The sequence below is a fragment of the Lissotriton helveticus genome, chromosome 11 (assembly GCF_964261635.1).
Source record: "Lissotriton helveticus chromosome 11, aLisHel1.1, whole genome shotgun sequence".
Classification (NCBI taxonomy): domain Eukaryota; kingdom Metazoa; phylum Chordata; class Amphibia; order Caudata; family Salamandridae; genus Lissotriton; species Lissotriton helveticus.
The window spans coordinates 551,044,752-551,068,349 of NC_136072.1; the positions used below are offsets into that span (position 1 = coordinate 551,044,752).

The 23,598-nt window shown below is 40.5% G+C and overlaps 2 protein-coding genes across 2 annotated transcripts in view; both read right to left on the minus strand.

Annotated features, from left to right (window-relative positions):
• LOC144790667 (maestro heat-like repeat-containing protein family member 2A) overlaps positions 1–16,296 on the minus strand; it is a 69,402-nt gene extending 53,106 nt beyond the window's left edge. Inside the window, exons 1-6 of the mRNA XM_078665394.1 lie at positions 14,599–16,296; positions 7,895–7,987; positions 6,295–6,373; positions 5,760–5,873; positions 5,059–5,120; positions 3,135–3,254 (exon numbers count right to left, since the gene is read on the minus strand). Coding sequence (XP_078521520.1) covers positions 3,135–3,254; positions 5,059–5,120; positions 5,760–5,873; positions 6,295–6,373; positions 7,895–7,987; positions 14,599–14,619 — 489 coding nt within the window. The 5' untranslated portion in view covers positions 14,620–16,296. The remainder of the gene's footprint in view (positions 1–3,134; positions 3,255–5,058; positions 5,121–5,759; positions 5,874–6,294; positions 6,374–7,894; positions 7,988–14,598) is intronic.
• Positions 16,293–23,598, minus strand: part of LOC144790668 (uncharacterized) — a 100,603-nt gene continuing 93,297 nt past the window's right edge. Inside the window, exons 6-7 of the mRNA XM_078665395.1 lie at positions 18,477–18,639; positions 16,293–17,250 (exon numbers count right to left, since the gene is read on the minus strand). Of these exons, the coding sequence (XP_078521521.1) occupies positions 17,075–17,250; positions 18,477–18,639 (339 nt within the window). The 3' untranslated portion in view covers positions 16,293–17,074. The remainder of the gene's footprint in view (positions 17,251–18,476; positions 18,640–23,598) is intronic.

The following is a 23,598-nucleotide window of genomic DNA, read 5'->3' on the forward strand; positions in this document are numbered from 1 at the left end:
GAGTTTTTATTATCGACTAGACATAATATTGAGTAAAAAATATAGAACGGACATAATATCGAGTAGATAGAATATAGACAACTAAAATATCGAATTTAAGGTAAGTTAATTTTAATATTTGTGTAATATAATTCTGTAGCGGGTTGTGGGTTTATAGGGGAATAGGGTGGGAAGTAATTTAATTATAATTAATTAAATATGTTATTTTATATATTGGTATTTATTTAAAGTTAATTGTCAATTAATTATCAATTGGTAAATAATTAAAATATAATTGTAATTAAATTTAATTGATTAATTGATAAATATGTGAATTTTAGTAATTTGTTTTCTGTAGCGGATTGTGGGTTTATAGGGGAATAGGGTGGGAAGTAATTTAATTATAATTAATTAAATATGTTATTTTATATATTAGTATTTATTTAAAATTAATTGTCAATTAATTATTAATTGGTAATTAATTAAAATATAATTGTAATTCAATTTAATTGATTAATTGATAAATATGTGAATTTTAGTAATTTGTTTTCTGTAGCGGGTTGTGGGTTTGTGGGTTTATAGGGGAATAGGGTGGGAAGTAATTTAATTATAATTAATTAAATATGTTATTTTATTTATTGGTATTTATTTAAAATTAATTGTCAATTAATTATTAATTGGTAATTAAATTAAATATAAGTGGTAATTAAATTTAATTGATTCATTGATAAATATGTTAATTTTAGTAATTTATTTTCTGTAGCCGGTTGTGGGTTTATAGGGGAATAGGGTGGGAAGTAATTTAATTATAATTAATTAAATATGTTATTTTATTTATTGGTATTTATTTAGAATTAATTAGTAATTATTTATTAATTGGTAACTAATTAAAATAAAATGTGTAATTTATTGTAATTGATTAATTGATAAATATGTTACTTTTATTACATTATTTTCTGTACTGGGTTGTGTGTTTATAGGGGAATAGCTTGTGAAGTAATTTAATTGTAAGTAATTACATTTTTTAAATATTTTTATTTGTGTCTAATTTTTAATTATTTTTATATTGTAAATTAATTTATTGGTAATTGGTAAATAATTAGTATTAGTAGGTAATTTTTAATATTAGTTAATTTTTATTTGTAATTTTAATTGATTAATTAATATATTTTATAAAATGGTAAAATATTTTAATTAATTTGTGATTGGTATTAATATTTATGTTATTTATATTTATTTATGAAGTATTTACTTTCCCTACTATTGCACTCACTGGAGTGGGAATAGTAATTTTTAACCCTACGCTATCCAACGCTTTCCCTACTGTTGCACTCTCTGGAGTAGGAATAGTAATTATTATCCCTACGCTATCCAACGCTTTCCCTACTGTTGCACTCACTGGAGTGGGAATAGTAATTTTTACCCCTACGCTATCCAATGCTTTCCCTACTGTTGTGCTCTCTGGAGTGGAATAGTAATTTGTACCCGTACGCTATCCAACGCTTTCCCTACTGTTGCACTCTATGGAGTGGGAATAGTAAATTTAACCCTCTCGCTATCCTACGGAAAAAATTATTGTATATGTTTTGTTAATAATATATATATATATATATATATATATATATATATATGTATATATATATATATAGCGCTACCAATTCTGCCAATTCATAACAGAAACTCGGGCACACAGGAAGCCACCATCGATTTGTTTATTCAGCAGATGGTATACGGAACAGACGCGTTTCGGATATACTCCTTCGTCAGTGTTACAAAGTTACCAGTTAAACATCCATTTTAAATGTTCCCGCGTCACTGAACAGACAACAGCGACGACGGATTGGCAAAACAGGACCATTCCCGTGTCGGCCGCCATCTTAGCCTAGTCAATGTTGAAATACAGGTTTGTATGTGTCTCTTAAGTTATGGGGGACATGTTCATACTCAAAATATATACATGCATGTACATAAGTTATACATTTCAAAGCCAGTCAATGTAAAGTTAATGAACGAAAAATGCAAAAATGCTAAATCTCGCCGTGGATCGGCATTAGTCCACATATAAGTGGGGCGGGGTATCAATCGGGTTAATTCAAACATCTTATAGATAGGAAGATCTTTACTTGAATAGTGGTTCCCCATAGGCCCCCAAAGTGGACAACATAATATACATATATGTTTTAAAAAAAATTTTTTTTAAGTTACATTAATTATTTATTAATTTGAAGTTTATTTAAGTAGTTTAAGTATGTTTAAATTAATTATATTTATTATTATATTAGTTTTAAATTAATTTTAAGATATTTAAAAAATTCGATATTTTGACTGTCTATATTTTTGTACTTACCTGTTTGTAGATAGAAAGTCGATATTCTGGCATTCGATATTTTTACCTCGATATTTTGGCAACTCGATATTTTGACTGTCGATATTCTGTCAGTGATCCTATCAGACCACTTTCTGAAACTCGTTGTTCACAACAGTGGACGATTTTGCACAACATAAGAGCAGGATAAAAGTTATAACATTGCCAGAAGTGCCACAGTACGAATCAAACCAGCTGCAATAGTTGAACTTCGGGACAACGACTCCACTTGCATTTGACATCACTAACTCAGACCCCACAATAGTAAGGGTACACTAGGTTAAACTTTTCACAATAATTGAAAAACCATAGATTGGGTGTACTGGAAGAATGACTCTTGAAGTGAAAGCTATAAGTAAATTCACTTGAGTGGTTTGGTTCACATCATGGGCACCCTGGAATAACAAGACATGAAGAAAAGGCATGTACAGTGTTGGCACTGATGGGCAGCTGCTGAATTTCAGGTGCAAATGTAAGCAGACAAATGGATAAGGGACACCCATAAAAGTGACAGAGGGAGAAATACGCACTGGAGTGGAAGTAGGGAACATCAAGCTCAAATGAAGAACATAGAATGTCAAGGTGAGACTATGGGAACTAACGAGAGGGACATGAGGTCTAAATTCCACCACCAGGGGCAAATATGTGACACTGCCGATGTATATTATATGGCAAAGTAACTACATTGGGGCACAAGGGGGCTAAAAGGTCCACTTATTTCTTGTGTGCTGACTACTGTTGCTGTTCCCTAACACATTCACCTACCCAAATATCTACATCTGCCACTTACCTGCTCTTTGATAAGGAGGCTGGTTTTTTTAAGCACATAATCCATCACAGCTCTTCCGTTCACATCATAAACACCTTTGGCTGTTAAACTGGACATTAAACTTAAAGTGGCAAGAATAACCTGTAATTAAGAAAAAAGGTAAGCATGGTTAGTGAGAAACCCTTTTGGTGTATGAATAGGAGAAAATCACACATTCCAGTGAGAAAGTAGCAAGGCAGTGTGAGAAAACCATGCATTCTCTCCTTCCTTTTGTCCACAGAGTAGACAGATATACATTTTTATGTGTGGAAATCCAGTAACTGGATACAACCTTTTAAAGTATGTTGCAAAAAGGGCTATTATGACACTCTGAGAATGAAACTAGAGTCAATTTAATAAAACTGTTTTTACAGAGTGTCTGACTGAAGTGTGATTGAGGGAATATTCAAATATTCCAGGTGGGCTACACCTTCTATAGGTGCTTGAGATTTGATAAAAGATTTAAAAAAAACATTGCAAAATATGCCTAGGGTAGGTTACAAACAACAAAAAAGCTCTCAGGACCTGATATTGATTAGAAAAATGCAAATGAGAATTCAATAGGCTGTGGATTCCACTGCTGAGGGAATAAAAAAAAACTAGAGTCTTCTGTGGGAAGAATGATGGCCGCTGTCTAACTCCACCTGTAAGATTGAGCAGACATCCCAACATGGACAGCAGATAACAAATGGGTTGCATTACTTAGAGTTCATTGTCCCACACCTTGTTGTTTGGTTGATCCATATCACTTTCAAGAAGTTGTTTTGGCTCAAGACCGTAAATAGTCATAGTCTCCTGTATCCAGTATTGAGTTAAAATTCACATCCCTAACATGGTTCTGTACGCTGTATATTTGCACAATCTGGCCACAATGGCTTCAACTGCCAAAGAATACATCCATGCTTGATTTCTGTGATTCTAACATTCCTAGCAGAGTCCTGTCTCTTATGTTCCTGGTTTAATCTGAAAAATATCTAAGGATAACTTGGTTTATATCGTGCCCTGAGGTTAAAAATGACAAACCCAATACACCTCCCAAAGAGAATCCAATAGAGACAAAGTTATGGCAATACAGCCTTTTGTTCGTTATCAAAAGAAAACAGCTTTGTTGATTTTCCTTTGTGCCTATGTCCTGTGCTTGCTAACATGCTGAACATGGTGATTCTAATACTGAGTTACTTGCTTTCTCCATGGCACTGAAGTCAGGCACATTGTGGACATACATGGCATCAAGAAAGTCACATATATTCCAATTTCTACATAAAATACATATTTTATATCACAATCTGACTTTTCAAACGTGCACATTGAATATTATCCTGTATTATCGATCCACGTTTGGTGGGATTTCGCTGAGACATAGCCCAAATATTATTCTTGGTAGAGACATTTGAAATACCTTACACCACGGTTGTTAAAGATTTGAGGAGATATTATTATTCTGAACTTCAAAACCCCTTATTTGATCATCAACATTCTCCTCCTCAGTGAGGGGTATTACAGATCAACTCAATGTGAAATACAGACCAAATATGTAAACAGCATACACAAACTTTCTTTTAACACACATTTATTAAACAATTAGGGATCAGCAACCTCTGGGATTGGGTCTGAAAATAATGCATTGACACAGACTAGGGCAGGAAAACTGGGATATGTCCACTTGGACAGGGAGACAATGGAACACAAGACACACTGAACTGACAGAAATGGCTGGAGGTTGCATGACCCAACACCTCCACTGAAGACTTGCCTTGGAGAAAGTCGACAGATTGTGGTGTGCAAACCACAGCTCTGAGTCCATGTAAGTAGGACTACTGCACTATGCAAAAACTGCATAACTTTAATTAGATTGAGTTGCTAATTATGAAAGTACTTTAACACACGTATAATAGCTTGATGGTACCTTGCGATTGTCATCCTCAAGCACGTGTCGGACAGCATCCAGATAAAAGGCACCTTCTGAATCTATTAAATAAAGCCATACACCAAATGTTCATAACACATAGATATTGACTTGTAAGATCAAGATTAATACATAAGTAGGGAAGTTTCCACTATCAACTGTGATTACCACCCTGAGGGTCCTGTCTTTCAGTTTTGGTTTGTGAGTCTGTGACTGTGAGCCCCATGGGGCTATCAATGCCTTCCTGTTTCGCCGTGCATGTCTGTGTCATCATGTACCACTGAGCGGGTCTGTGTCGACCTGCTCCATATTTTATTTCCTTTTTTGTTCCTGTCCAGTGTCTATGTCAGGATAGGTTTTCACAGTGTCCCTGTCCCATTAATGGCTCACAAAGGGAACAATTAACCGAAAAGAAAACAGTGGCACTCCTTTATTTCTTCACCATGATTCACATAATTGAAGTTGATGTAAGCAAGACTTTATTCGTAAATTGCAGTGCTCTACCAGGAAAAGTTGGCAGTTAATGTAGCTGAAGAATATAAAATTGAAGTATTTTGCTTATAGCTGCACCATGTTGGACAAGTAAGTGAGTAAGTTGGGAATACAACTTAGGGCTCCAGATTCTATGACAAGCATTATATCCCTTTAACTATTTTCCCTGCCTAAATCACACACTGCCACCCACCCACTGACAGTCTTACCAGTTTCCGAAAGGAGCTTGCAGAGCAGCTGTAATGTTGTGGCACGGGAATCTGCACCTATCTGCATCAAGCTACTTTCAAAATATTTAAGGACCTCACTAGAGTGAGAATGGGCTGCAAGAGTAAAGTGAAAAGAAAAAATAGACATAATTGAAAAATAACACAACATAAAATTATGCAAGAAGGAACTCAACGCCGGGGAGCAGCCCATCAAGGCCATTCTTCAACGCATGTCCGGGAGGTATGTTATCAATGGTCTGCAACATTTAATGATGATCTTACAAGCACATGGTACTCACGTGACTACTATAGCTGTATATAGTAAACTGGGCACCATATTCCAGTAGCAAGCCAACCAATGTACTGGGGGAGGGGGGAGATAAATACTGAAGCAATAGTAGCTTTTAAGACGATCAAGTTACGTGCAGGGCAGTGTACAGAAATTAATGTTACAGAGGACCTGATCCCTAGTAAAGGCCAATATATACTTGCAGTATCACAAATATATACATACATACATTTATGACCAACTCACCCAGTGACAGGATAATAGCCGTGGACAACTTGAGTGGCTCTTCTGTTTCATCGGAAACCCCACTTGAGGGTGTGCAGATCTGCCAATAACAAAGCCATAATAAATAATAATGGAAGCTAGGCTATCTGAAAGCCAATCCCATACATCCAGACAGCAAATAACTTCCAGTGGGGGAATGACAGCATAGGAGTTTGTCAGGACTTGTGGGGCCATGATCCATACCACGCTACAGAAAAATTAATTGTGTGGAATACAGCATATTCAGGGTGCCCGATATTGGTGGAAGTGCAAATTCTCAGTTACCACTCTAAGATAGATGCCTTAGTTTCCTATGGTTTTTGGATAGTTTGTAGACTCAGAAGTCTGGCGAGATTGCAGTAGGTAGTGGTACTTAATGCTTTTAACAAAGCTGGCACTAGTGGCGGCTATTCAACGTAATCAAGATGAAGGCTGTTGTTACACTTCATCTTGGTTTATCTCTGGGGACGGTAAAGCTGTTCTCCTTTTGCGTCCTACGGTGTCTGGCCAGCATAGTGGGTTGCATGCTTTTCAGAGCAGGCCTTTTTGCTTCACTTTTTGCCCATTTTGCATCCCAGGTCTCTATTCAGCAGAGTGGGGAGCGCGTGTTTCTGTCGGTGGCTTCATTAGGGCCTTTTTCTGTTCTCACCGCCACTCGCTGTTTCTGCTGTACCACTTCATTTTGTTTTTCTTTACCGGCATTCAGTTCTCACACTTTGGTCCTCATCAGAGATGCTTGTCTTTTGTTTCCCATTCATTCCAGATTCCACGTGCCAGCATTGCTATTTGGAATTTCATGCGTATGGCCGTCAAGTTGTGCACCTGTTTTCAGAGGGCCTTCTTATATGTGGACTGAGGTCTTAAATGCTTCAAGTTTGGATTGTAAGGATATTCCAGAAATGTTGTGTATTTGGATTATTTGAACTAAATTGTGGGGTAGTTTCTGCACATATCGACTTTAGGAACCTTAGTGGGATAAATGCTGAATTTCCTTTGATTGGTGGCATTAATCAAATGTATATGATATAGCCTTATTATTATTAAATATATAGATTTAAGATTGGGTGTACTGTTGTTAGGAATGTCATGAAGAGTCCAGTATATGTTATATAGTAAATTCTAACTGGACAATTGAACCTACGAGATAAGCTTTGTTAGTATTATGTCTCTGTTGTAAACCATTGTTATTGGGTACAGCTTTTTTCTTTCAGGTCTCCATCCTTGGTGTTCCCCCTGGGTCCATTCCCTTTCCCTGTCACTCTCTTCCTCTGTTACCTATTATCAGAGCCAGAGCTGCCGGGAGGCAGACTTATGGGGGGTTCTTGCAGAGGAGCTCTTAACACTGACAGATTTATATCCATTGTCTTCTTTCTTTGCATCCTAGAAGCAAATTGGTTCATATAGGATTTTTATGGATTATAATTTAATATTTTATACAAGAGAGTTCCCAAATGTTGCCCTTTAAAACACTCCTACTATAAATTGGATTAAGGTAGAAACTTTATTTGTTACAATATGTTACACAGGAAATGTCTGTCGCCTCGCACTGAAATACTTTGTTTGTCCTCATGTATATACTTACCAGGTGATGCAGGACGGCAAGCACGGTTGGCACAGTTCCATTCAGCGCTCTGCAACTCTTAGTAACAGCTGCCTTGATGCATAACTCAAGGGTCTGCAAGGAGATAAGAAAATTGAGATGAGGCCAAAGGGCAGTTTGTGCAAATGATGATGGTCAGTGGTGAATTACAAACTTCAAAGTGTAAATTCTGCCTGAATGCAAGAGTGAGTTGGTGTGTGAATGAGCTCTCTTGTGTACTAATTCTAAATACATATGACCACAAGTAGAATTTGACAGATGACCGTGCTTATGTCTATTTTTTCTTTCCTGGTTGCTCTGTTTTATTGACTCACAGTGCCTTAAGATCTCTCAGATCCACATAGTGATTTCTGTAGAGGTTATCTGTTGGAGTCAGATGTTGGATTTTAGTCCATCAAGGAACCAGAAGAGAACATGTTCAGCATTTAACAGGGGCATGCCCTAACACATGTAGCCTAGACTCACTTGTCATCGTAGGCCCTGTATTCTGAGCCACTGTTGATGATGGCCCTTGCCTTGGTTGTCCTAGTTCTCTTGGTGGTTCTAGTTCTCTTGGTTGTCTGCTACTCCTTCTTCTTATGGCACTGTCTAGATCCTCTTGGCCATCTTATTCCCTTCCTTCATGGCCTTGGTCTTCCTGCTCCTGGTCTTCCTGCTGGCCTTGGTCTTAATGGTACCCATCAGTTTTGTTGATCTCTCTTTCCTTTTCAAATCATCATTCTGCCTTTGCTTTTCCTGTCCCTAGTTCTCCTGATGCGTGCCCCGTTGTGATTCCCTTGATAGTTGTGTCCTCTTGGTGGACCTGGTAATCCTAGTGCTCCTGGACTTCCTGGTTGCCCTGGTCCCTCTACTCCTCTTGGTCATTCTCCTCTTCCTGGTCTTCCACCTATAGGTTTTCCTCTTCATGCTCCTGGTTTACCAGGTCTTCCTTTTCATAGTTCTCCTAATCTTCTTATTGATTTTCATTTTCTCCTTTTTCTAGGTCTCTTCCTCCTGATCATCCTCTTATTCTTCTTTCCCTTCTGTCAACTCATATTTTCCTCAAAATCATCCTCCTGGTCTTCATGTACATATTCTTGGTCCTGGTCTTCTAGGTATTGGTCATTGGCCATAAGTAGCCCTTATCCTCCTGAGATCCTACTTCTGTTAAAAGGATTATCTTTACCATGGTGCTTATTGCTGTGTCCCTCCTAGTTGTTCTTCTGGTGGTCTTGCCCTGGTGTTCTTCAATCTTTTCATTCTTCTGGTCCCAGTCCTGCTGGTCCTCATGATCTTCATTGTCCTTATGTTCATGGTCCAGCTAATCTTGGTCATCCTCTTCCAAGGTCCTCTGGATCCTCTGGTGCTGTTTCTCCTAGCAATCCTGGTGCTGGCCCTCAGGTTTTTCATGGTGGTCATGGTGGTGGCTGCTGTTCTGGACCTCCTAGCCTCCGCTTTCTCTTCATGGTCTTCTTCCTCTTACTGGTCTCCCTCCTCCTGGTTTTTCTCCTTATTTTCCTAGTTCTCTTAGAAATCCTTTTCCTATTCTTCCTGGTCTTGATCCTCTTGGTTTTCCTAGTTCTTGGACATGGTATTGGTCCCCTGTTGGTTCAAGTTTTCCAAATCCTTCTGGTGGTCCTGGAGTTTCTAAACTTCTTGGCTGTCCTGGACCCTTACCTCCCCTTCTACTCATCCTCATGGCCATCTTCCTCCTCCTCATTCTGTGTAGGGTCTTCACAGTGGTGTAGGTTCTCCATGTTGACCTGCCCATCTTCTTCCTTCTTGTTCTGGTGGTCCTGGTCCTCCTGATGACCCACCCTTTCCACTTGCACATCCTTCTTCTCCATTCCATTCCATTCCAAAGTAGCTTTATTCAAAGTATACTCATAAAAGCACAAAACAAACAACATTTAGATACAGTTAAAAATGCCTTGGCTGGATAGTTAAAAATGTTTGATAAAACTTAGATCTCAGAGCAAATGGACGAGATAAAAGTTACACCCAGTTAAAATAATCAATCACATTCAGTGGCCAGGCTAGGGAAGTTAAAATTAATGCTCACCAAAGAATTACCCAGATTTAGGTTTCAGACTTATAGCCCACGCCCATCCTAGGTATTTGGCTACCGCTATTGTGATAAATTGTAAAGTGCTGGTACGCATAAGCCTTTCCGATTCGGCGCTCCTAAATGTGCAAAGTAGTTTGCACACTGGAGCCAGCCAAACTCGCCTAGGGAGTGCATAGGCGGGACAGGTAAAAAGCAGGTGGGCAACTGTTTCGCTATGACTCCCACAGGCAGGACAGATGTTATCACTTGTGGGAGTCAACCTGGACATAAGGGACTTTAAAGGTAAGGAGCCTGCCCTGAGTTGGAAGTAAAGCTTCCTATCTCTCGGCCTGGTGATATTATCCCAATTGGATTCTAATCTGGGTGTGAGTTTTGTTTCTAAGAAGATTCCCACCATAGAAGATAAGTCAGAGTTACTCCAAGCATTAAAAGCAGCCCACTCCCAATAATTCTTTTTCAGGAAGTTTTAAGAGGGAAAAGAAGCCTCTAATGGGTTCTCCCATAGCATTCTCATTCCCAGGCCAATCAGGCTATTCCTAACACCTCTTAACCAACCGATTTTGTGGAAGGCATCAGATTTTATTACATCCAGAAAACCTGAGGCATATGATGAGAGTTCAGGTGTCGTTCACAACCTGCGCCAATATAAAATCGGACGCAATTTGGCGACATCAATAATAGCTTTTCTACCCAAATCATATCTAAGTGGCTTAAGAGGGGTGCTTTGTGGGAGATTGGTAATGCTACGGAGGAACTTATTTTCAGAATAAGTTAAAGGAGCTGCTTTCTCAAACCCCCAAAATTCGGCGCCATAAAGCGCGGAGCTAACAGCTTTAGATTCATAAACTTGGAGGACTGGTCTAATTGGTTTTGTTAGAGACCTTTTATGCTCCAGACTGCAGCTCCCATAACTTGTCGATGTTTCAGGGCTGCTAAATCTATATGGCAGTCCCACTTAAGGTTCTTCTCTAACTGTATACCCAAATAGGTAAAAGCCCTGACCAGTTCAAGTGGTTGTTTATTCATAAAAACCCTCCCCTTAAAACTTCGATGCGGATTAAAAGCCATTAATTTCATTGTTGACACATTAACTTCCAGGCCTCGAGCAGCACAAAAATCTTAAAAAATTGATAGAGCTCGCTGGAGGCCATTGGGAGTCTTGGAAATAATTAATGTGCCATCTGCAAACATTAAAATCGGAATTTTTAAACCTGCTGGAGAAGGGGCATCTGTATTCACTGGCAACAAACGGTCCACTATTCCATTAATATACAAAGAGAATAACGTTGGTGCCATGGCACAGCCTTGCCGTACCCCTCGTTCAACCGGAAACTGGGTGATGACCCTACCCTGCCCTCCCCAACGGATTCTAGCGTGATTGCCCTCGTGTAGCCTCATTACGAAGGTTAGGATGTCGTCCGAAAGGCCTAATTCCCTCAACGTCACCCATAACCGGGAACGAGGGACAAGGTCAAAAGCTGAACGTAGATCAACAAAGGCAGCATAAAGGCTGCCCTTGCCCAATGTCACAGTCTTCCACTATCAAAGAATAAAATGAATGACTTGATCAATGGTCCTAGTGTATTTATGGAAACCCTCTTGGAAAGGGGACAATATACTATTCTCGTCAATCCAGTCTAAGATATTGTTCAGGATCAACTTCCCAACTACCTTCTGAATCGTATCCATCAAACTGATAGGTCTGTAATTTCCCGGTTGAGTTTTATCTCCTTTTTTATATACTGGAATTATCACGGCCCCTTTCCAGGAAACCGGGATCGGGCACCCTGGGCCGTTGCATTTGCCATCAACAAGATGTATCTACCCCATCGTATTTTGTCGTAGAGGAACACATCCGCAGGGACACCATCGGGTCCTGGCGCTCTACCTCCAGCAACTGCACTAAGAGCTGCTAAAACTTCTTTGTCATTAAAAGCCTCATCAGTATAAAAAATATAACTAACTTCTTCCATTTGATCATCTAAAGGGTTACGCGCACATTGGGGCCTAAAGTAATTAACCCATCCTTCATGAGAGACATGACTTAGGGGCTGATCAGGTTGACCCCCTCTGCCTCACTTAATGATATTCCAGAATAATTTGGTATTATTCTGCAAACTAGCTTCTTTTAGGTCCTGCCATCTAAGCTCATCCCATAGGCACTTGGCTTTATGGATAGCTTTTTTGTATTCATATCTTGCAGTACGGACAGTACCCATTTCCCCAACCCTGATAGCCTTGCCAAGGGCAATTCTTGCTTGCATACATTCATTGTTATACCACCAAAACGGTTTGGAGTCAGCTAGTTTCTGGCTTCTATGGCGCTTAATAAAGTGGCTACTTGTACTTCTTCTCCTCTTTGGCCTCCTGGTTCTGGTCCTTCTGGTCTACTTCATTCTACATATTCTTCTGGTTTTACTGATCCTCCTCTTTGTCTTGGGCATGCTGGGCCTTATGTCCTTGGGGTCTCAGTCATCCTGTCCGACTGTGGTTTTTGGCTGCCTGATCCTCCAGGTTTTTCCCATGGTCCTCTTGCTATTGCTTTCTCTTCATTATCTTGGAAATCCAGTTCCTTGTGTTCCTAATCCTGCTAGTGATCTTGGTCCTCCTCCTCCTCCTCCATCCAGTTGTACGGAACTTTTTGTAGAGTCTTGTTCCCTTGTCCTCCTCCTCTGTTTGACCTCCCTTTCACCCTCCTGTTTCTCCCTGTTCATCCTACAGGTCCTCTCGTTATCTGCCTGCTTCTCCAAGTGATCCACACTCCACTAATGTAATCTCATCCAAAGTCAGCAAAATACACCCTCAAGCCAAAGGGCACACTTAGATGTAGCATGGGTGGATGAACACTATTGGAAATACATTTTCCCCTTTTTTCCTGTTAGATAGTAAAATACAGACAAAATTGGGGTGCTCCTCTAAAACCTGGATCCATGTATGCGCCGCTACATCAGTTTCCCTATTAACAGTTGTGGACCAGGATTGTTCAATGTCCCTCTTGCACCCCTGCACACTGTGAACCATGGGAATACAGAGGAGCCTAAGAGGATAGTGTTTGCTTATGAGAATCAAAGGCAACGTGGAGGCAGGAGCTGCAACACAGAAGATGGGTGACGAAAAGCAGTTTTAGGAACACATTTAGCTACACAGATGCTAATGAGGAGAATGATCACCTGCAATGAAGGCTTGTAAGACTCATTGGGGGAACAACCTTAAATTATGTACATGGTCAATATGCCATACAACAAAATTCTGTCATGTTTTTATGTTTGTAGCTGGTATTCAAATTTTTATTACAAGTGGAGACTGTCAAAAGAAGGACTTGTAAGGAAATTTGAACATTCTGTCCTTTTAAATGTAAGTCGTCAGACCTAGCAGAAACTGTTCCACTTAGAGCCTCAACATTAATCTACAATTCTCAAACCTCAAAAACAATAGTTCTGTGGAAATGAAAATTGGCAGATTGGAGACGTAATGATTCCAATAGTGTGTCCACCAAGGTCTACGTAACTCTTGCTTTTTCAGCTAATACAGTTCCCACGTCTCTAACTACGGACTCTTTCCTTTGCTAATATTTGTTTTTATAGCAACTAAAAGTAGTAGTGTTCTATAATTCCAACACATTATTGATTACCAACATGATACCATTCCAGTGCTCCTCTTAAGACTTCACTGTTTTACCTGTATGTTCGGTCACCAGGAGTGCAATGCAAAGTCATGGGGCTCCTTAGTGAAGGTAATTTGTAAATGTACTTGTATTTCACAGGGTGTAAGCAGCCTCTCAGACTAGAGAAAATGCAATGGCACACTGTTTGTTATAAGAGGTCACTAGGGCTTTAGTAAGCCCAATTACTGCTTGGGACCTATGTCAGGGCTCTAGTGACTGAAGATCTGCTGTTTTGTTATGATTAACGCATCAAGATGGAACGTCAGTCTGCTCAATTTCACTTCCATAACCAACTTTTACTTACCCAGTACCACAACAACAGGTAAAGCAAATTTCAGCACTGTTGATGTTTATTTAAATTCTAGCACAGTTGCTTTGGTACACATTTCTCCTTTATTAAAACCCGATTTCATATGTAACAAATACAAATGTTCATTTTGCTTCTCTGGCTGCCTTCATGGATTGTGTACTAATCGCAATTGAGCTGGTTCAGTATTTGGAATTAATGTTGGAAAACTATATTCCCTGTAATCCCTTCATCTCCCAAAACAATACACCAGCTCACAACTGAAATAATTACCAGGCGTGAATGTGTCAAATAGTGGGGAATTACTGTCCGAATTGGTGTGGTGGTTCTATTTCTCAGGGGTACCTAAGGGGCAAACTTGGAATCATACATTTTTCCTACATCCCAAAATTTCTGATACCCACAACATTGGTACTGTCGGGAGCGGAATGCCAATATGTTGGCCCAATGTACACATGATGGAGGCCTGAACCATCTCACAACTCCACCTGTGGTGTAAGTAACTCACCAATGGAATCCTGTAGTTCTGTATTCAACCCTCATTTCTCAATAATGTAGTGTTTCATTGCAGCTAATCTCTCATTATGGGATACAGTGTTCATTATGAGTGGATCATTTGGGATTGGTTGAAGTGGCAAGCATGGACAGCAAATAAAGGTCACACTCACCGTGAGCAAACGAAATGCCATATCAGCAGGCAGCTGGGGCTGGAGCCTTTCAACTTCATTGACCAACTAAGGAAGCTCCTTATCTAGTTGCTCCTCTGGCAGAACGGAGGACAAATGTCCCAGAGTGGTGATGACCTGCCCCCAGACCTGTTAAGATAAATTACACCAGGTTTTCAGTTCCACACACTTGACATTAACTACTAAGGAAAGATGAGCCACATGTGGAAGTAGAGGGTTCCCTGGAGAGGCAGCTGCACTTGACATCTGTTCACTAGGAAGTGATTCTGTCATGCAAAGGCAGTGGTTTGTTTCACTGGCAGAATATTCCAATAGACAAAACTGATTCTCTAAAATAGAAATGTTATCTATGAATTTGTTTCGCTCTTGTATTATTTGGACGAGGGTTCCCCACCCACTGTCTCTATTTTCTCCCTCTCCCCAGCTCTTTTTAAAAAATATATTTCCCCTGCCTCCTATTCATGGACAGGTTGTGGTAGACATAGAAAATACACTACTGCAGCTGCGATTTTATTAAATTGCCCTAGAATCTAATTCTGTCATTTTCTTTTTCAAAAATACTTATTACACTTACTGTTCCCTAATACTTAAGTATTATACCATGGTTTAGCTTTGATTTTTGTTTTATATATCTGACCTGATAGGAATTTGATACTTGGTTGGGTACAATAAAGGTTTTTACACACTTTATTCAGCTACATAAATAGAGATCACAAGTCTGGGTCAAGAGAATGAATTTCATATTTTTTTGTATTTCATCAAATGAAGTATAAATGCAAAGGCAGAGGAAGGGGCAGTCAATGTGTATGCATCAATTATCTCACAAAACGTAACAGCTCTAAACCTTCATCCACTGCACTCTGTTCTTTCCCCACTTTACCAACTCACCTCCTGGAGACTGGGGATGGTTTCAAGAAGAAATACCTTACAGGTTGAGTAGGCTTCAAAGAAAAGTGTGACTAGAGGAGTGTCTACACTGGAAGCAAACTGGCCTGATAACATCTCAATGACTGCACAAAAATAAAAAAAATACAGTTAAGTTTAAAGGCTTAAGTTTTGCATTAATCTACACATGTACCACATTGTCTGGTAGTGCATAGGACATACTGAGCAAAAACAGTGCAATGTGTCTGCTGATAGGATATGATTTTTAGCAGGTATTAGACTTAATTCACATAGGTATTCTCTGACTCTCATAGATACTGTAATAGTATCCATTTCGATCATGCATCCTATTGCACTTTTGAAGCATTCTAGGCATTATATGGTAATAATTCCACATTACTGCAACTCATTGTATTGAACTAAAATCAAGGAAAGGCAGAATATGTGTCAGCAGAGTACTTTTTACATTCAATAAGCAACAAAGCAATTTAGTTTGTACAGTTTTGTTCATGAAATAAGAGTGGAGAAATCAGATTTTGCTCAAGTTATTAATGTATGACGATATTTGCCCTCTTGGAAAATAAAAAAAAGTATGTAAAAATATAAAAGATGATGCATCCGAGCATTCCTTATCACTAATTTTGTGAATCACTTTATGTGGTTAACAAAGAAGTGCTGGTTCAGATATCACCAGAGTAAAAAAGTGGTGTAATGATTTTGCACTATTCTGCTAATCAGGCAGGAAGACAGTACACTGGTTTTAATCTAACATCTAAATAAACACTGATTCATTTAATTTCCTATATTAAGCATAGCAAAACGTGTGAAATCACATTGCCCCTTTTTCTGTCCTAATATTGAAAATGTTTAGTTGGGAGCAAATCTTGCTTCCTGCATTCTCTATTTTTCAAGAGGCAAAAATGGTAAAAATATATTTACTCCATGATTTGACCAGTCTAAATCTTTACTTAACACGGTGACTAGTTTGCAATTGTGCAATCTCTAGGTTGAAACAAGATGTCTGTGCCATTGAAGTGAACAATTACCTCTGGGAAATGATGTACAATTTCTACAGGTTTTAATGCTTCACTTCCTAGGGAGGTAAGTTCACAACATAAGGCCTGATTCAGGCTGTGGCAGATGGGTATCCCATCACAAACGTGATGGGATAGCCCGTCCCTCTTATTACACATACAATAGGATACAACTTGTCCACCAAACTTTAAATCAAGCCCTTAGTTTTTTATTACTGAAAAGAATAGGGTGTTTCCCGGAGGTGCACTATACAGACTAGAGATGTGTTCCAGTCATTACATGGCAAACTTGACACAGCAGCTCAGCATGCCAGTTCAATTGGCAAATGTACTAGAAAGTAGTGGAGTTACACATTATGCGGACCAATGGTGCAGTTGAGTTCTGATTTGTGCCACAAATGAAAGTTTAATGCAGATAAGTAATCAGTTGTTGAAAACAATGGGATGAATAGGGACTGTTATTCTCTGCACCAATCAGACATAAGAAATTGCATCTCTTTGCATGAAGGGTGCTCTCAGGAAATGTTACAAAAGTGAACTTAATAAAGGTGTCCTCTCCCCACACTCTCCCAACCATCAAACCGAACCCGACCGCTCCACCAGCGCAGGTGCACACCAAGGCTAAACCAATATTTCTGGTTGATTGTAGAAGCAGTCTTCATTACAGGAAAGAACGTTCTGAGAATCAGATCTAGATATGGTTCCATTTCCGGTCCTGTAAGAGAAAATAGGATAAACAATATTAATTAAACTAAACACTAATACCAACTTAAGATGAGTGTGCTGCAAAGGTGGTGTTGGTCATGAAACATATTGTAAAAAAATCTTGATGCATGGCTTTGTATATTTTCCACCCAGCAGAACATAAAACGTAATGCAATAAGCGTTAAAGAACGTTTCACATTGTCTTTTCCCAGGATTCACTCGTACCTTTTTATGACGTGATGAAGGAGTTCGGCATTATAGCAGAGTTGCTGCATTTACAGAAATTCTAAATCCTTGTACAAATAAAGGCTTAATAGTTAAGTAGCTGGTTGGTGTAGAGCTGTTTTTAACAGTTTTTCCTCAAGAGACATAATGAAACAAAACCTGTAAGGGACATCTGGTGCTGGTACGTGGTGCTAAAATGTGAATCTACAATGTGAAATTACTAAATTTCAACAAATCTAAAACAATATGTATCATTTGAACATAATAACCAAAATAGCAGCAATACATTTGCATCTTTTAAAAGTGGCTGTCAGTGGACCTGTATTTAAGATGCAACCATTCACTTCTAAGACCTCTTGCTGGAGTTCCATATTTTGAAGCCTTCTGATGGCATAAGCACGGAGATGCTTGTTTCTTTAATTAGCACTGTACAGAAAGTAATCGTTTTAGAGCTTATTTGAATTACCATTATGGCATGGGGTTGCAACACATAGTGGTGCTGTTGTATTTCCTTCCAAATAATTGTCACTTCCTTAAAAAATTAATTGTTTTAACTATGCGGGCTGAAATGGCAAAGGCATGGGTATGGGCATGGGACTCTATTCTGAATGCCACAATCAGTTTGAAATATATGTAGAAAATAACTTAAATATACCCTGTGGCTTCTTTCCACTTTCAATTTGCATTGTATATGCAATGCTAGTGATTGATCCATTTTCAATCACCACTGTAAAATGCATAAATTCACCATACTGTTATAGGTTTTGTACAAAATGTAGAAATACTTTAAACAACCAATGGAGTAAGGGAACTGAAAGAACAATGGAGTAAGGGAACTGAAAGAACATGTTGCCGCATGCTTCAGAGCCCACTCTGTGTATTTGAGTGTTGTGATGACATGAGCCATAGACAGATAAAACTATTTGCAGACAGACCTAAAATGAATGTAGAATCCGGTAGACTGCCACAGAGCACAGTGTTTGACAACAACATAGCACTTTTTCAAATTACCGTATTGAATTGTCATTTGATGAAGGGCCCAAAACACAATCTCCTCTGGAATAGAAGGCACCGTAAACAGATTTACAATCTTAGAAGATATTGACTGTGGTATCCACTTGGTAAGATTAATTTGACACATTAAAGCCATCCTTTCAAGTTCAGGCGCATTCTCCTAAATATGCAGAAATAGGAAATATTGGTAATTTGAAACATTTGTGACGAACAAGAGGAGAAAAACAAATCCAAAACAAGTATTAAGTACCATGGATCAGGTATAGAGGGAATATTGTGAAACAGGAGATGCCTGAACAAATCAATAACGGCTTGATTATGAGTTTGGCGGATGGGATACGCCGTCACAAACGTGACGGATATCCCGTCCGCCATATTACATGTTCTTACCATAGGATATAATGGAATTGTAATACGGATGTCGGGATATCCCTCACGTTTGTTATGGAGTAAACCTGTCCTCGAAACTCCTAATCAGGCCCTAAGACTCAATTAACAATTAGATAGAAGCGGAGCAAATAACAACAATGTAATCACTCCTTGAAATAGACCAAGTAGAACCAGCAGTTGCCAAAACAGATTGAAAATAAGGCTGTAGCCTGAGATTTCTTGACCCCTAGCACCTCCCAAAGTGTGCCTCGGTGGGTGTGCTACCTTTACACTGCTTCCCTTATAGTTAGACATCTTCTGCGATCCAGTTTGCCTTTGCCAGTGCTTAGTAATTTGACAGAAACACCTGGACAAAAGTGTTCCCTCACTTGTATGAGCCCTAGCCTCCTAGCAAATGGTGTAATGCATCTTGACATAGTGTGGGGGTGAAATGGGTGCAAGTACAATGCTTGTTACAAAAGGCCCAAAAGGGGGTGGTGATGGACGGAGCATCTGAACCAATCAAACACTCACACCCAGTCAACAGATCTGGGTTTAATCCATCACCGTTCTTTAGCCCACTCTGCCACCCCAGTTCACACATGGCCATATGCAAATCAGTCTGACCCTGTGCCTCATGGGAACAGTCCAGCCCGAACTGCCAAGCCATGCCTTCCCTGGACCGGAAACAAGCTTCCGAGGACCGGTTTCTGGCATTTCAGCCGTCTTCAGCCCGGCATGCTTGAATCCAGTGGCAAAGTTAGCAAGGGACTCACGTCTGAGCATACCCTGCCAACTTATGGCGAACAAAGTGGTACAAAAGGGGATGGTGATGGACGGAGCATCTGAACCAATCAAACACTCACACCCAGTCAACAGATCTGGCTTTAATCCATCACCGTTCTTTAGCCCACTCTGCCACCCCAGTTCAGACATGGCCATATGCAAATCAGTCTGACCCTGTGCCTCATGGGAACAGTCCAGCCCGAACTGCCAAGCCAACCCTTCCCTGGACCGGAAACAAGCTTCCGAGGACCGGTTTCTGGCATTTCAGCCGTCTTCAGCCCGGCTTGCTTGAATCCAGTGGCAAAGTGAGCAAGGGACTCACGTCTGAGCATACCCTGCCAACTTATGGCGAACAAAGTGGTACAAAAGGGGGTGTATCGCTTTGTTCGCCCTAAGTATGGCAGGGTATGCTCAGACGTGAGTCCCTTGCTCACTTGGCCACTGGATTCAAGATAGCCTGGCTGATGAGGATTATGAATCCGAAACCAGTCCCAGGATGCTTGTTTCCGGTCCAGGGAAGACATGGCTTTGCAGTTCGGGCTGGACTGTTCCTATGAGGCACAGGGTCAGACTGATTTGCATATGGCCATGTCTGAACTGGGGTGGCTGAGTGAGCTAAAGAATGGTGATGGATTAAACCCAGATCAGGACCAGCATATGCCTTGGCAAAATCTGCTGCAAAACAAACACCACCTACCTCCTGTGGTTTTTGCCAATCTAGTCCATAATTTTAAATGAGTGCAGCCCCGGACTCTCATCCCCTTTCTTACTCTCTCTTCTCTCAGTTTCTCACACACATAAACAACTACACACACAAACCAGTACAGACATGCACACACATTTCTGTGTGCAAATCAGGTACTAAAATAGGCAATTCATTTTACAAAATACAAATCAAGATCTATGAGAGAGCTTTACCTTTGAATCTATTAGTTTGTTATATACAGATTGACTCTGTTTTGTGTTCTCAGCCCTTGCCTACCTGTGGAATGTAAAGAAGAATCCCATTCTCGGTGTTACAATATTGCTACCTTTGTTAAGATATTTCAGAAGTTCTTTAGGAGTGAAAATATGGAATTTGGGGCCTGATTTTGTATTTGACAGGCAAAGCAGTGTCCTCCAGGGTGTCAGAGGACATTGCGTCCGCCACCCCAATGGTATTTGAGTTGTTATGTTTCAAGCTGACCTCTTGCCCAGCGATCATCTCTGTACTTTGAAAGGAACCACTGTCACAGCGGTTTCCATCAAGGTACAAAAGGTTTGGTGGATGGCCATCCTCGGTTTGACAGCCGTTCACCAACTATTTAACTTTTTTTTTCAGAAACACATGAAGCGGCAGTTTCTGAAAAACAAAAGATTCATGACCTCCACACTCTGGGATTTTCTCCCAAGGTGTGGAGATCATTATTGTTTTTTCCTGTCCCTCACAGGCAAGTTTTTTTGCAGTGATGGGCAAAAGAAAATCATTCTAGGCTTTGGTCGACTGAGCCATCAAGAAATCCACTGATTGAAAAGTTGTAGTCTGCCCACCTGTATATAAGGCAGGTGGACAAAAGCTTGGAGGGCAGGGTACTCCGTCATATTTGCAACGGTATAACCTGTACGCCAACCTCTAAATCAGGGGCCTAATGTTTGTTATAGTCTTATTAAAGGCTCTGCAAAATATATAAAGAGGTGAAACAATCATAGACCTGCGTTGAAGTCCACCGGTTTCTCTCCTAGATATATATTGAGCATCATATTGTTACAAAGAAATATTTACTTTGATGAATGCTCATTTACTATTTAATTGATCTATGTATTTACAGCTTTCTTTTGCCGTTAGTTGTGAAATAAACCTCTCTTACTTTTACTGTCAATGTGCAAAAAAAATAGAGTGGATAACATTTGAGATTTTATGAATTTTTCCGTTTGACCAGATTAATGTTTTTCTAATGTATAAGGTGTGTTAGATGTATTCATAATTCAAAACCTCTGAACACAATATGCAAAAAATGTATTTAGTAGTTACAAAAATCACAACCAAGTATACCATTATTTTGCAATAGAATCAGAGATAAAGCAGAACAGTTTTATTGTTGCATTTTTTATGGGTATCGGTGTGGGATGTTGTGTTTATGTTTGAGATAAGCTGTATAGAGTAAAGTTTGTGAGACTTATGATTTGGCGGGTATTGAGAGTGACAGTGGTGGTGCCGGAGTTGTTGGTCAGTATGTAGGTATAAATTATAGGATGTCTGATCTGGGGGTTAGAATTTACCACGAGGCAGTTGATTTATTTGAGGGTAACATAGGGAAGGCTCTGCACTCCACCAGGAGTAACCTTGACTTCTAGGCCTCCCTGCCTTTGTCGGTTGCGGGGCGTGTGGCATTATTAAAATGATAACCCTCCCCCGTTTACTTTATTACTTTGTTACCCTGCTGATTTGGATACCTGGAAAGTGCTTTGCCCAATTCAACTCCATGGTTTCAAGCTTCCTGTGGTGAACGGGATGGAGAAGAGTGGCTCTGCCGACCATGATGCGCCCGCGTCGGGAGGGAGGCTTTGCAGTGCCGGATTTTGAGGCTTACTACAATGCGGCCCAGTTCCAATAGTTCACACAACGGCTGGCAGGGAAGCTGAGAATGGAGACAAATCAGAGAAGAAGGGACCTAGAGCTTCTTCACTTGAGTCGGATTTTGCTACAGCTCCAGATGCGGGAACGTGAGGTATCCAGGGATCTATGGGTCCTGAGGCAATGTTGGTATAGGGCTATACGACGCAATAAAGGGAGCCCGGCATATGCCCCTAAGATCCCGGTGTGGTTCTGTGAGGAGCTCCCCTATGGAGGAGATTGACAGCGGCTACATGACTGGGAGGAATCGGGGATCTCCTCCATTGGAGATCTGTATGAAGATGGTGCACTTTTACCATTTCAAGACCTCATGCAGAGGCACGAACTTCCTGCTCAGGACTTTCTCTTGCACGCGGACATAACAGCTGCTGTGCGCAAGCACTGGAAAAAAGGGTTAGAGGAACCACGGGTCTTCCTTCCCTGCCAGTATGTGGTCACCTCTGTAGGTAGGATCAAGGCGGTGACGTGCTTCTATCGGAGGTTGACACAGGGCTTGAGGACACCTCTGGAGGGACTGCGTATTAAGTGGGAAACTGACCTGGGAACGCCTATAGAGGAGAAACCTTGGGAATTGACAATGGAACGGGCCTGGAAATGTTCCAACTTATTCAATTTTATGTGTTTCATCGGGCGTATCTTACGCCTCACAAAATTAATGAGTTTTTTGGCTCCCACGCTACCTGTCCACGATGCAGACTGGAGGGTGCGGTATTCATACACATGTTCTGGGATTGTCCGCTGCTTCGGGGATTCTGGGGAGAGGTACTGGCCAAACTGACGGAGGTGATGGAGAGAGACCTGCAGAATACTCCAGGGGTGTGCCTGTTGCACTGGTTTCCCCACACTTCCCGCAACAAAACCACCAGTAAGATCCTAGACCTGGGGTTACTTCTAGCGAAAATCACTAGCCATTGGAAGGCGGCCACGGCCCCTAGCGTTGCGCGCTGGCTACGTGACTTTACTAAGTGGGTGGATTGCGAGGGGACGCTCCGCCTCCAATTAGCTCGGAGGACTGACAGCGACAAATTGTGGGACTTGGCGAGAGCCTGGGTGGCGTTGGTGGATTTGCTCAAGAATCCGACTGAGGATGATGACTGACCTCGCCGGCTATGGGTGCCATCTTTATTATATGAGACTGCAACAACAAGTAGTGAGTTGAGAGAATGGGAGGAGCGAGCATGGAAGTGGGAGTGTCCCTCCGGCGGAGATGTGTGCTACTGACATAGGACTAGGGTGAAGTATGCAGAACACATTATGAGCATTACATGCGCGGCTAGGGAAAGCGACATGTCTGAGGGGAGGTGGGTGGTAGGGTTCCGGGGGGGGTTAGAGGGCGGGGAGTTTGAGTTG